Consider the following 12,203-nt stretch of genomic DNA (forward strand, 5'->3'; position numbering starts at 1 on the left):
GCATTAAAACAGATTCTGCACTTTGGATTTACCTGCAATAGCAAAGAACAAAAAGTTTCTGTTTCCATTCTTTAGTCCGGAAGGAGGAGAAAAACAAACTGAACTGAATGGAACATAAAAAATAATAGCAGTGATCAGGTGGAGGGGAAATGCAGATACAAATTCCCTATGTCACACATTCCTGAAGCCTTTCCCTGCCTGCTGCTGTTTTTAGTGGTTATTAAAGTCTTACATAACATTACCTGCAGTTTAATGCTGAAGATTTATTAATAAATTGACTACCAAAAGATATATATATATATATATAAATTCGTAAGATTATAGGTCTTTATATAACAGCTCAGAGATCATGTTTAGATGTTGTTATTTTTAGATCCACCCTGTTTGATCACATTCCTCACATTGATGACTCTAAAGATCAGGTAACAGTAGTAGTTTTATTTCCTGATAAGTGAAAGCTGTAAACACTATGGGACTTTTTACCTGACCGGGACTAAGCCTAGTCTTGGACTACACAGAATTTTAATGAAGATTTTCTATTGAAATATAAGGTTATTCAAAAATTTGGGTTAATTCCTGTCTTAAAGTTCTGTGATTAAAGAAACTAAGTGCAGTCATCTTTTAAACTGACTCTTCTCATAATTTTTACAAGATGATTAACTGGCTAAAATATATATAATAACCTTATAATATTTTGAAAAAAGGTGGCATTTACGTCTTGGTAGCTCTGCGGTTAGCAGCTAATGCTAATACTGCTGCACCCAGCCTTAGTGCTGGAGAAACTTCACAGAAAACTAACCCTTAGACAAAATATTGGAACTCTATGGTTGCTGTAAATAAATGGAAGCACTTTACTTACCCAAATAAACAGTTTTCAGGAGAAAAACTGTGTAGATTAACATCCAGCGCTCGTTTCACTTTAAAATATATTTTTTTAAAGAATTACAGTTTTGTTTACTTAGACACTTCCCCCAGCTTCCCCATTAGAAGGAAAAACATGGCAACACCCTTGCTTACTTTGATGTAGGGACCCTTACTAGTGTCGCATAATGCGCCTTATAATCCGGTGCTCTTTATATATGAAAAAAGACCAGAAAATAGACATTCATTGATAGTGAGCCTTATAGTCAGAAAATACATTATTTATTTCCATATGTACCAACTTTGTACCAACTTTGCATATATTTTTAGTATTTGCAGACTCAGAAGTCAGCATGTTGCAGCATGGCAGATCGCTCCTCTCTCTTTGGAAGTGGGATATTTCCTGTGAGGAGAAACAGAACAGAACTTCTTCTTATAACAATAAATGAAAAATCAGATGAAGGTACTGAATGTTTAGTTACACAGCACCACCTAGTGGTGCAAGCAACAATTGCATAACCTTTCTACATAAACCACAATTAATAATATAATTATTCAAAACAGCTCTATAGTTCTTATCAGTGCTGGGCAGTAAGATAAACAAACTTTAGCTCCTACTAAAAAAAAAAAACATTAGACTCTACATTTTATGTCAACAGTTTTTCTGAATTGTTCTAAGTTACCAATTTTGCAGGAGATGCAAGACCTGAAGACCTGAAAACACTGGAGTATTCTTTAAACCCTAACAGTAGTTGGCGCTACTACTGCTGTTTAAGAGGCAAATGAAAGGTGGGCTTAATGTAACATGATTCTTAAACACAGGGGTAATAACTAATTAATCTATCTTATCAGCTCCATTGATCTTATTATAGGACACTGTGTGGTTGTATAATAATTACAGACTGTTTTTGTGCACAGTGTGTGCAACAGTGACCATGAGGCGTTTAAAAACTCCAGCAGCACTGCTGTATCTGATTCACTCGTACCTTCAGCACAGCACACATTGAGTGCTGAGAATAATGACTCACCATCCAAATAATAATAATAATAATAATAATATATTATTTTATATATATTAATATATATAATGCAATAAGTGCCAGTGGTGACAAATTCAGGACTAAAATATCAGCCCTGTTGCTCTACTTAATGCCTACAGTAACCCAGATCAGGTATTTTATCTATGTATGATGTAATTGTAAGTCGGCTAGCATTAGTGCTAGCAGAGATGTTAACATGGAAGGCTTTTAGACATTGCATTTTGCCTTATTCTTACCTGGAGGAGCTACAAAATAGTCTTCCACTGTGTTCTTAGAGAGCTGAAGGAGCTCCTCAGCACGGTCTCCTTCCGTAACGGTGTCTTCTCTCAGATATAAAGCTCTGGTAACAAAAGAAATCCAATGCACAACACAAGAGAGTTAAAAAAAACTGAATTCTAGAGCAGAACAACTAATGCTAATGCAATGGGAAAATAAAGGAAAAACTCGCTCACCTGTCTTCCAGCACAGAGTCCATTGGCTCCACACCGTCTGTGTCGACCACGTGAAGCTGGTCTGCAAACCGGATGGCTTTCTCCAGACAGACAATGCCCTCCTGATTACCGAAGTCTACAAGAGCGAGTCTCTCCAGCTTATCCACCAGGTCCAGTGAGACTTTCGTTGGCTGCAGAAAAGATCTCAGAATATTTGGCATTCATCCTGGAGTACAGTTATGTTATAACTAGGCTTTTCACGATAAATATTCATTTTTTGGACGATATTTTATCACAGAAATAATAGTAATAAACAATATTACTTATTTTAAGCCCATTTAATTAATTGCACTACTGAGTGGAGCTATTTGCAATATTTCTCAAGCCGTTTTTGTACATTTGCACATGTGTGTGAGCAATGGATGTAACTTACATTTGCTGAATGAACTAATTAGAAGTGGTGTCCACAAACATTTGAAGATATATTGTGTATCAGCATACACAGCCATAAGTATAGTTTTAATAGAGAAAACATATTGTCGCTGTCTATTTTCATCGATTTTTAGTTTGCTACATAATTTAAACACAAACTGTCCCTTACATTGTGTTGAAATGTATTAATGAACGGACCAATTTCTCCAAACTGACCTGAAATAAACTCTTTTTACGTTGACTTCCATTGACAATTAGAAAAGTTTTAGCTCTCTCCTGTAAAATTGCTATTTTGCATCCATGTTTTTTATAGCACAGCGACGATATACAGTTATACAGTGCGAGGGTTTGGGTGATGTGTGGAAAGAAACTTACTGGGGGAAGTTGACTCTCGGCTACTGGCTCCCAGGTGGGAAACTGGGGGACCTAGGGAAGAACAAGAGCTATAGTTAGTTCAAAAACACAGCAAAAACAATTGTACCATTGTACTAGATGTCGAAGATTGACTATTGTGCCTTATGTCGGCATACTGCTGAATAAGCATTCACATTAATTGCTAGGACATTATAATTATAATTGCAATTGTTGGTTAGTGGTATTGTGTTTTTTCCACTGTTTTATTGTGACACAGGGTGCCCAAAGTGAATTGCCCATAAATAAATAAAGTTGATTCAATTCAATTCAGTTCAATTCAGTCTCTAACAACAATCAGCATTTCCTTCACTTCCAAAAATACGATACAGTTCACTGTAACAACTGATTGTCAAAGAATTGTAAAAAAAAAAAAAAAAAAAAAAACTACTTTTTTTCCTTTTTAAAGCAACAGTAAATTTGGATATTTGGGGATTTAGACCTCTGGTAAAGGGTCTCAGTAAGTTCTCAGAGCCTCAGTTTAAATATTAGGGCTCTCAGAATTCTACCAATGAAGTGTGGAGTAAAAATAATGATTTCTTTGCATGGGTAACACTATGCCCCTATCTCTAGCATTATGGACTGTTTTAACAACTTAACAAAACTACGTACCCATTATCATGTTTCAATACACCACAAGTCCATTTCACACCAGAGTTCTCCTTTAAAAAAAATACTTAAACACCTACTAATCACATTTTTAACAGACCACTTGTTATTTTACTCAAGTCTGTCTCTCGTGCTTAATACATGTCTGATTAATTAATCACTTGATCAATAAAATACAAAAATTTACCACAATTCCAGGCCTACACACATAAGTTAATGTTACATGACATGTAAGTTTGCTAGGCTACCACATTAAACAGACCAGACAAGAACACAGAATAATAAATTAAAAAGTATTAAATTAATACAATCATTTATTAAATAAAAAAGAGAGTATAGTAGTCTAAAATTTAGCTGAAAAGATGTGTTAAAGTTTTATGATAAAATATTATACAATTATTAAAATAAGCATTGTGTACAGTATCTTAAGTTAACATTATTAAACATATTTAATCTAACAGAACCCTCAAATTAACCTGAAATACTCTTTACCTTTGAATTATGAGAAGAACTACTACTCGAGCTCCGGCTCGACTCCAGCCGGCACCTGACAGCTCTCCTGCCCGCCGTCCTGACTCCATGTGCGTGTAGCTCCGATACTCCACACCGAGGTTCCGCAGGCCTCAGCGGGGCAGTTGTGTGTAAGCTCCGTGCTGTAGCGCTACATTTACACCGCGCCGCTGTTTCTCTGTAATTCTGTGTGGAGATACGAGCTAATAACAGACTTTTCTGAATATTTACAGCAGATAAATAGATTAATCTGCTCCATCTGTCTGAAGAGGGGTGGAACATGTTGGTACAGCCGGTCAGAGAGACACTCAAAGCCGGTTAGAGGTTGCAGTGAAGCGGCGCTGCGGGGGGGGGTGGGAGCTCAGCTGGCCGGCTGAAGGTTGATATACCCCGGGGTGGGAGGTGCTGTCGAAGCCCGGATAGCTCAGTCGGTAGAGCATCAGACTTTTAATCTGAGGGTCCAGGGTTCAAGTCCCTGTTCGGGCGGTATCGTTTTTGGGTTTTTAACTCCAAAAAACGTGATATAATCCTGGCTAGTCTTTGTTTAAAGCATGGAAATGATAGAAACTCTTTAAATATAGAGAAAGAGGGAAGCTTAAATTCAGTGTTTTTTCATTATTTTAAATTTTCTGCATTGTAGATTAATACTAAAGTCATCCAAACTATGAAGATAATTATTAATTTAAATGTAATTATTTGTTTAAAAAAAACGTTTTGCATTTTTCAAAGTAGCTTCTTGCTACTCTTGCATAGATGACAGATTTACTTTCTCTTCTACTTTATGTATGTAAAATAATTAAGTAATGAAGGTCAGTCAATCCAAAACATTTAAAAACTTTGAAAGTTTCCACAAATGCAGTCGCAAAGACCATCAAAACTCTTATGATGAAATTGGCACTCATCAGGATCGCCCCAGGAAAGGAAGAGCAAGAGTCACCCCTATTGGGTAACATAATGCTAACACAAACATTAACATTATGGAAATGTTAAAAGTTACATTTCCAAAAATACAAGTACAAGTAGTTGATAGGATGAACTTTCATTAAAAAAATCCTCCAGATTAAATTTACTTTAAAAGTTAAGAGGAAAACGTTGTCTTGATTTTTTTTTAAGTAAATCCAACTATATACTGTATGTATATGTATATACAGCTCTGGAAAAAAATAAGAGACCACTTCAGTTTCTGAATCAGTTTCTCTGATTTTGCTATTTATAGGTTTATGTTTGAGTAAAATGAACATTGTTGTTTTATTCTATAAACTACAGACAACATTTCTCCCAAATTCCAAATAAAAATATTGTCACTTAGAGCATTTATTTGCAGAAAATGAGAAATGACTGAAATAACAAAAAAAGATGCAGAGCTTTGGACCTCAAATAATATAAATAAAGAAAACAAGTTCATATTCATAAAGTTTTAAGAGTTCAGAAATCAATATTTGATGGAATAACCCTGGTATTTAATCACAGTTTTAAACATGCATCTTGACATGTTCTCCTCCACCAGTCTTACACACTGCTTTTGGATAACTTTATGCTGCTTTACTCCTGGTGCAACAATTCAAGCAGTTCAGTTTGGTTTGATGGCTTGTGATCATCCATCTTCCTCTTGATTATATTCCAGAGGTTTTCAGTTTGGTAAAATGAAAGAAACTCATCATTTTTAAGTGGTCTCTTATTTTTTTTCCAGAGCTGTACATTTTGCTATGCTTTTCATGCTGACCAGCAGATGGTAGTATTCTGGTATAAAAGTTCCTCCCTCTCTGACAGACTCATCCATCTGATGGTCCTGATGCTGGAGATCATCTCCATCATCTGAAACACATCCACTCCACCAGATACCTGTCTATCAGATCAGTCCTCCAGCAGAAGTGGAGGCTGATGACCTCCGGTCGGTTCTGCTTTCTTAATGAAGCTGCCCACTGTGCTCAAACTCTGGGGTTTATACCGGCCAATCACAGAGCACGAACCACGCATGTTAATCCAATCAGATTGCAGGATTATGGGTGTATGATTCATGCAGGTATGATCAGAGATGTGTGGGAGGACACAGGCCTGCAAATAGAAGTCCAGATTTGGTTAGGCTCACTGACGCTGTACCTGATGAGGACATCTGACTGATGAGTGATGGAGGAGCAAGAGTGTGTGGACAAGATTTATATGCATTTATTTAGAGAAATATCACTGCTTGCAAAATAAATATATATATACAGCTCTGGAAAAAAATGACCACTTAAAAATGAGTTTCTTTGATTTTACCAAATTGAAAACCTCTGGAATATAATCAAGAGGAAGATGGATGACCACAAACCATCAAACCAAACTGAACTGCTTGATTTTTTGCACCAGGAGTAAAGCAGCAGAAAGTTATCCAAAAGCAGTGTGTAAGACTGGTGGAGGAGAACATGATGCCAAGATGCATGATTAAAACTGTGATTAAAAAACAGAGTTATTCCACCAAATATTGATTTCATTATGCATAATAAACAGGGCTATACATTGCTATATAATTTTATAAATATATTTATAACCATGTTTTAATGATTTATGAATGCATTACAATATGTTATGAGTATATTTATAGAGTCTAATAGACATGACATTCCTAGAAAGTGTTACAACTTGAATTTGGGAGAAATGTTAGTCAGTAGTTCAGAGAATAAAATAACAATGTTTATTTTACTCAAATATATACCTATAAATAGCAAAACCAGATAAACTGATTATTTTAAAGTGATATATTATTATTTTATAGTGGTATATCTTTTAAATATGATGAATAATCAAAAAAGTTTTTGTTAAAAATAAATTTTGAGGCATCTTATGGTACAGTATTTTCACAATGAGCCTTATAGACCTATAAATCTAAAAATAATCTATATAAAAAAAGAATACATCAGGTAAAATCTGCCCTCGGTGTCTCGGGTTTGTGGAACGTCTCCATCGCTGCACTCTGTTGTCATGGCTGTGGATTAAGGAGACTGTGAGCAGGTCCAGCTCTCCTCCTCCATGTTAATGAGAGCAGTGTTAGCTTAGCTAAAGGGCTCTTCAGGCTACGCTAATGCAGTGCTATGTGTTGAGGAGTGAGCGCACATAAACAGCCAGCAGAAGAACATAAAATAGTACACCAGATTTAGCCTGATACGGCCTGTATTTACATAAATGCAGAGTATGCTCTGTATCTTCAATAAAAAATACAATATAATATTATTACTTGAGTTATTTTTAGGATACTGTGCTTTTTGGTACTTATAACTTTAAAAAAATACTGCATTTTAATTATTTTGACTTTTCATCATAGTTTTAAGACTTCAGACCACAAAGACATTTTGGGCTCTATTTTACACTCTGTACAAGGCACGTCATGATGCTCATTGCTATCTTACACCCCACTATCAGACTATTTTCACCCCTTTCACTTGCATCATTTAAATAGCAACAGTACTTTTGAATACATATATATACACTGATGGGCGTAGTGGTCTGGAAATGAGTTCCAGGTGTGTTCAGGTAAATTTCTGGTGTATTGCTATCTTAGCAACAAAAAAACACAGGTGCGCCACTGACTGGTTTGAACCTTGACAGCAGTAAGACATTTATTGTTATCTTGGCAACGTGCAATGTTTTTATTTTTAAAGAAAATGTATCATATTAAAAAAGCCTGGTGGCATATTAGTGGTTTTATATAGTGACAAACACAACAGCTACTGAAGTTACAGTTAAACTCAGTACAATACAATACTTAAATAGGAAAAGCCTTAAAATCTACCCTAAGATATTTTAATACAGTAAAAAAAAAAAAAAGCTCTAGTCTGCAAGACCCAAACCACACTAAACTACTATTACTGCATCCCTCCCATAAATACAGGAAAATACCTGCATAAAATAGGCATTATTAAAAGCTTAGTCTTAAGGAGAATAAAAAAATGCTTAATCCTGATTAATCACATAATTCTCTTGTGATTAATCTGATTACTTTTTTAAATCAATTGGCAAAAATAGATTTATAATAATAAAGACAAGGCTTTACTGAAATTAAATTTTATTCTCATTTCAAAATTCAAGAAACGCAGGATCAATCCTAGAAAATAAATCATCAAAAAATCATCTGACAATAAATACTGAACATGACATTCATGAGAACGGAGAACAATCACTTCAAATCAAAGTGCAGGTAATACACTGTATAAAAAAATCATTTAGCAGCTTTGAAAAAATCAATCAATATAAAATAAATAAAACTAATTCAGTAGTGTATATTCAGCAGGTTGTTGGGCTACAGTGTACAACCAGTAGAACAGTAACTCTTTATATGATTTATATACTTTAGGGAGTGTTACACAGAAGTCTTTTAATCCAGCATCTGCAGCCCGCAGTCCACATTTCTGTATAATCTGAATGCCTGTACAGGTGTGTTCAGAGTAGAGATCTGCTAGTGTGGCATTTCAGAGAAGATTTTTCTTTATAGTGAGTTTGGCCTAGACCTGGGTGATATATCGGACATCCAGTGCATTTAACTCCGTGACTAATGAGTATTTTTAATTCTAGAAATACTGAACTTGTGAAGGTGGGCAGTGGAACTGACTGTTCAGGAATTTACCAGAGTATGGGGATAGATTGTATAGTGAATACACAATTATGATTGTAATCAGAGTTTTTATATTCATAGTAATTTATGATGCTTAGTGAGGTAGCGATATATATTTCTTTGAGTGGGAGGGGACTCATGCTAGTATGTTTGTGGTTTAAATCAGATTATAATATAAACTATTTATGTATTAATGACATTGACTTGTTCATTTTTGTCAGTGACAAATGTATTTTTTTATTTTATAAACTAATTCTTCATTGATTTATGCTAAAATCAGATGCTTAATAATACTGCAATAATTCTTAAAGCTATAACTGATTGTCTAAATAGTCTAACATCCTATTCCATCTTTTTATCTACTTGTTTGAAGTTCTAACTGATTTTAAACAGCTAAACCACACTTTTAATTAATTTAAAACAATTATTTGACTCTCCTATTGTGATTTTTCACATACTAATGTGAATTATTCATTATTACATTTTCTCACTGATCTAATCACAAATTATGCACCCTATTTCTAATCAAAAATGTGGATCATGTAAAGGGACTTCCAGATACAGGACTAGTGAACCCAGCTAAAGCAAAGCAGTAGAAATACTACTACTGCTATTGATTAGGTTTCTCTTATGTGTGAAAGTGTGCAATTATACACCATTCATCGACCGGATCGGACTGGAGCGTACTGGTGAATCAGAGTCATGTTACTGCAGCAGGAGGACGTCGTCTTCACGCTCCTGGGAAGGGACGCAGGACATCAGTCGGTAAAGCTCTGTGTCCCGGTACTCTCTCTCACCGTCATCGCCGCCGCAGGGGTTTATACACACATACAGCCATGATGAGCATCGCCAGCAGGAGTATAGACAGAACACTGATGAACAGAACTGAAAAAGGAGAAAGGAAAACAATGAAGGGCATCTGACAATACAATAAATTACAATACAATAAATCACATGACAATTTTCTGCAATACTTCACAGCATCTGTGTTACTGAAGAGGATAAAATACTCCTAAATAATCAAATACCAGGAATTATGGATTTATTGGTGTCAGTTTTACAGCAGTTACAGAGGCACTAATGCCCCTGATTTTACTGACTCCACCCTCAACTCAAATTTTAAAAAGGCTAAAAAAAAATGGGAAAGGTAGTTTGAGAGGGGAACTGGGTGATGTATGGGTTTAGAGCAGTGTGCCTCTGACAAGTAGTGGGATGCAGATGGTTGGACGTCAGCGGGGGGTGGGGGGGGTATTATTGATTGGCTGATTTGCATATTGTGATTTGTGGCGTAGCACAGTACACAAACAAATCATCCTCGTCTATAACACAGTTGAACCTGAGAGGACGCTGCAGAGGTGGAAATGACTGCAATAAAAGCGTTTTAGTTTTAAGGTCAGGAAACGTTTACAAAAATGTAAGCAGGACTGGTAGGTTTTATTACTGCAAAGGAACACATTTCAGCTATTAATTCAAATTATAGCACCAATAGCATGACTCTACATATCGATAGTGTATTACAAATTAAAACGATACCTATGATATATCGCAGTATCAATATTATGTCCAACTCCTACATGTAAACATAGAACAAGTGAAAGTTAGACTAGTTTCTGATGGTAGCTGGCTTTGGATGGTGTTATCTGGTTAAACAGGTTAACCAGATAACATTGGTTAGTCAGAATGACCAGAATTATATATTTGTGATTTGTGAAGTGATCAGAATAGTGTGAGTTATGTTTTATTCTGGAAGAAGTAAGTAAAAGGCTGATGAAGCTTAATAATACTGGTTACTGGATCTAAGCTGGTCAATTTCTGCTACCAGATCAGTGGTGATACAATAGTACAATCGTGGATGGAGGTAATTAAGGTGGATGGATGCATTTAAGGTGGATGGATGCATTTAAGGTGGATGGAGGTGAGAATAAAGGGTTCTGCATACTTGGTCCAGAATCCAGGCTAATGTCTACCAGCCAGCTGTATTAAGTCTGAGTTTACTGAGAGGCTCTATATATTTTAAAGCTGGTCTACCACTGATTGGAATTGTCCGTTCCACCTTAAATATCGCAGCAGCTGCAGCACTAGAGCTAATTCAGGCTCGTGCAGTAATATAAACACGTTTACTCACCTAAATTCTGGCTCTTTAGCACCTCGTACGGCCTGTCGTTGGACCTGAGCTCTCCTGGTTCTGCGGAACCGGCCGCGCAAAGCGACAGAAGCAGCAGCAGCAGCCCGAACCCCGCAGAACCGAACCGCCGCCCCGCCATCACCGCGCGCAGCATTATTACAGCGGTAGCAGGAGGGTGCTGCGCATGCGCACTGCATCCGCCCTGCTGAGAGCGGTCCTAGCGCCGCCGCTTTCCAACACAAACAAAATCCAGCACTGCTATCTCATTATTTTGAGATACTAAAATAATGATCTTATCTCATAATAACGACTTACTATCTCAAAATACAGACTTACTAAAAACAGTGAAAAATGAAATAGTATCTTAAAATAAAAAACTTTCTATCTCTAAATAATGAAATTGTGTCTAAAAAAAAATACTTACTATCTCAAAATAATGACTTACGCTCTCAAAAAAATGATAGTATCTCAAAATAATGATTTACTGTCCCAAAATAAGAAGATAGTATCTCAAAATTATCATATAGCAGTTTACTTAATAATAAGAATAAAAATGTGCTAGATTTTTTTCTTTTCATTTTAGGTGGTGGAAATGGGCTTTAATAATTTCAGATCTAAAACGTTTATTAGTAATAATATTTTAAGGTGTAAATTCTAAAAAAAAATCAGTCAAATTAACAAGTTGTTCCTAAAAATACAATTTCTTGATTTATGTTCTCTAGTAAATGATTTAACTTTTTTTTTTTTCAATTTTATCTCGTTTTCCTCCCCAGTTTAGAAGGCCAACCCACTCACTAGGGCTCCCCATTACTATTAATGCCCCAAATGCTAGTGGGGTGTGCCCTTTTTTAACAAGGTAGTCAATAACCTTATATTGCCCTGCAGTTATGGCAAAAAAATATATTTATATATATTGTGGCATTTGTGATGCTATTGCTGGGTTCCTTGCAAAGTTTTGTTATCAAGCCATTAGCACCACAACCATGCTAGTTGTTGGCCCTGCCTGGCATTAGCCATGTTTAATAGGGCCCATCACATCTAAAACTAAAGATAAGGCTTTGAGGAAGGTTTTCTTATTTTTCACTTTTTACTTTATTAAGGCTTATTAATAAACCAGTTTCTTTAAAACCTGTTAACACTTCTTGCTTCTTTCCAAGATGTCTGTCCCCTCCGTTAATCTCCGTAAAAGCATCTCT

The 12,203-nt window shown here is 35.8% G+C and overlaps 1 protein-coding gene and 2 non-coding genes across 3 annotated transcripts; 1 reads left to right on the plus strand and 2 right to left on the minus strand.

Moving 5' to 3' along the window:
- Positions 1 to 1,108: 1,108 nt before the first annotated feature.
- Positions 1,109 to 4,675, minus strand: gatc (glutamyl-tRNA amidotransferase subunit C). Its single transcript, XM_007233481.4, has 5 exons — positions 4,277 to 4,675; positions 3,140 to 3,190; positions 2,354 to 2,523; positions 2,138 to 2,241; positions 1,109 to 1,264 (listed from the first exon to the last, which is right to left on the minus strand). Exons 1-5 carry the CDS (start codon positions 4,574 to 4,576, stop codon positions 1,203 to 1,205), a joined length of 687 nt encoding a protein of 228 aa, XP_007233543.3. The 5' UTR covers positions 4,577 to 4,675; the 3' UTR covers positions 1,109 to 1,202.
- Positions 4,676 to 4,707: 32 nt separating this feature from the next.
- On the plus strand, positions 4,708 to 4,780 carry trnak-uuu (transfer RNA lysine (anticodon UUU)). The gene has a single exon. It is a non-coding gene; the product is annotated as a tRNA-Lys (tRNA).
- A 3,539-nt stretch (positions 4,781 to 8,319) lies between these two features.
- LOC107196945 (uncharacterized) lies at positions 8,320 to 11,175 on the minus strand. The gene is made up of 2 exons (XR_002649479.2): positions 11,008 to 11,175; positions 8,320 to 9,767 (listed from the first exon to the last, which is right to left on the minus strand). It is a non-coding gene; the product is annotated as an uncharacterized LOC107196945 (transcript).
- Between the last annotated feature and the right edge of the window lie 1,028 nt (positions 11,176 to 12,203).

Source organism: Astyanax mexicanus, chromosome 22 (genome assembly GCF_023375975.1).
Source record: "Astyanax mexicanus isolate ESR-SI-001 chromosome 22, AstMex3_surface, whole genome shotgun sequence".
NCBI lineage: Eukaryota > Metazoa > Chordata > Actinopteri > Characiformes > Acestrorhamphidae > Astyanax > Astyanax mexicanus.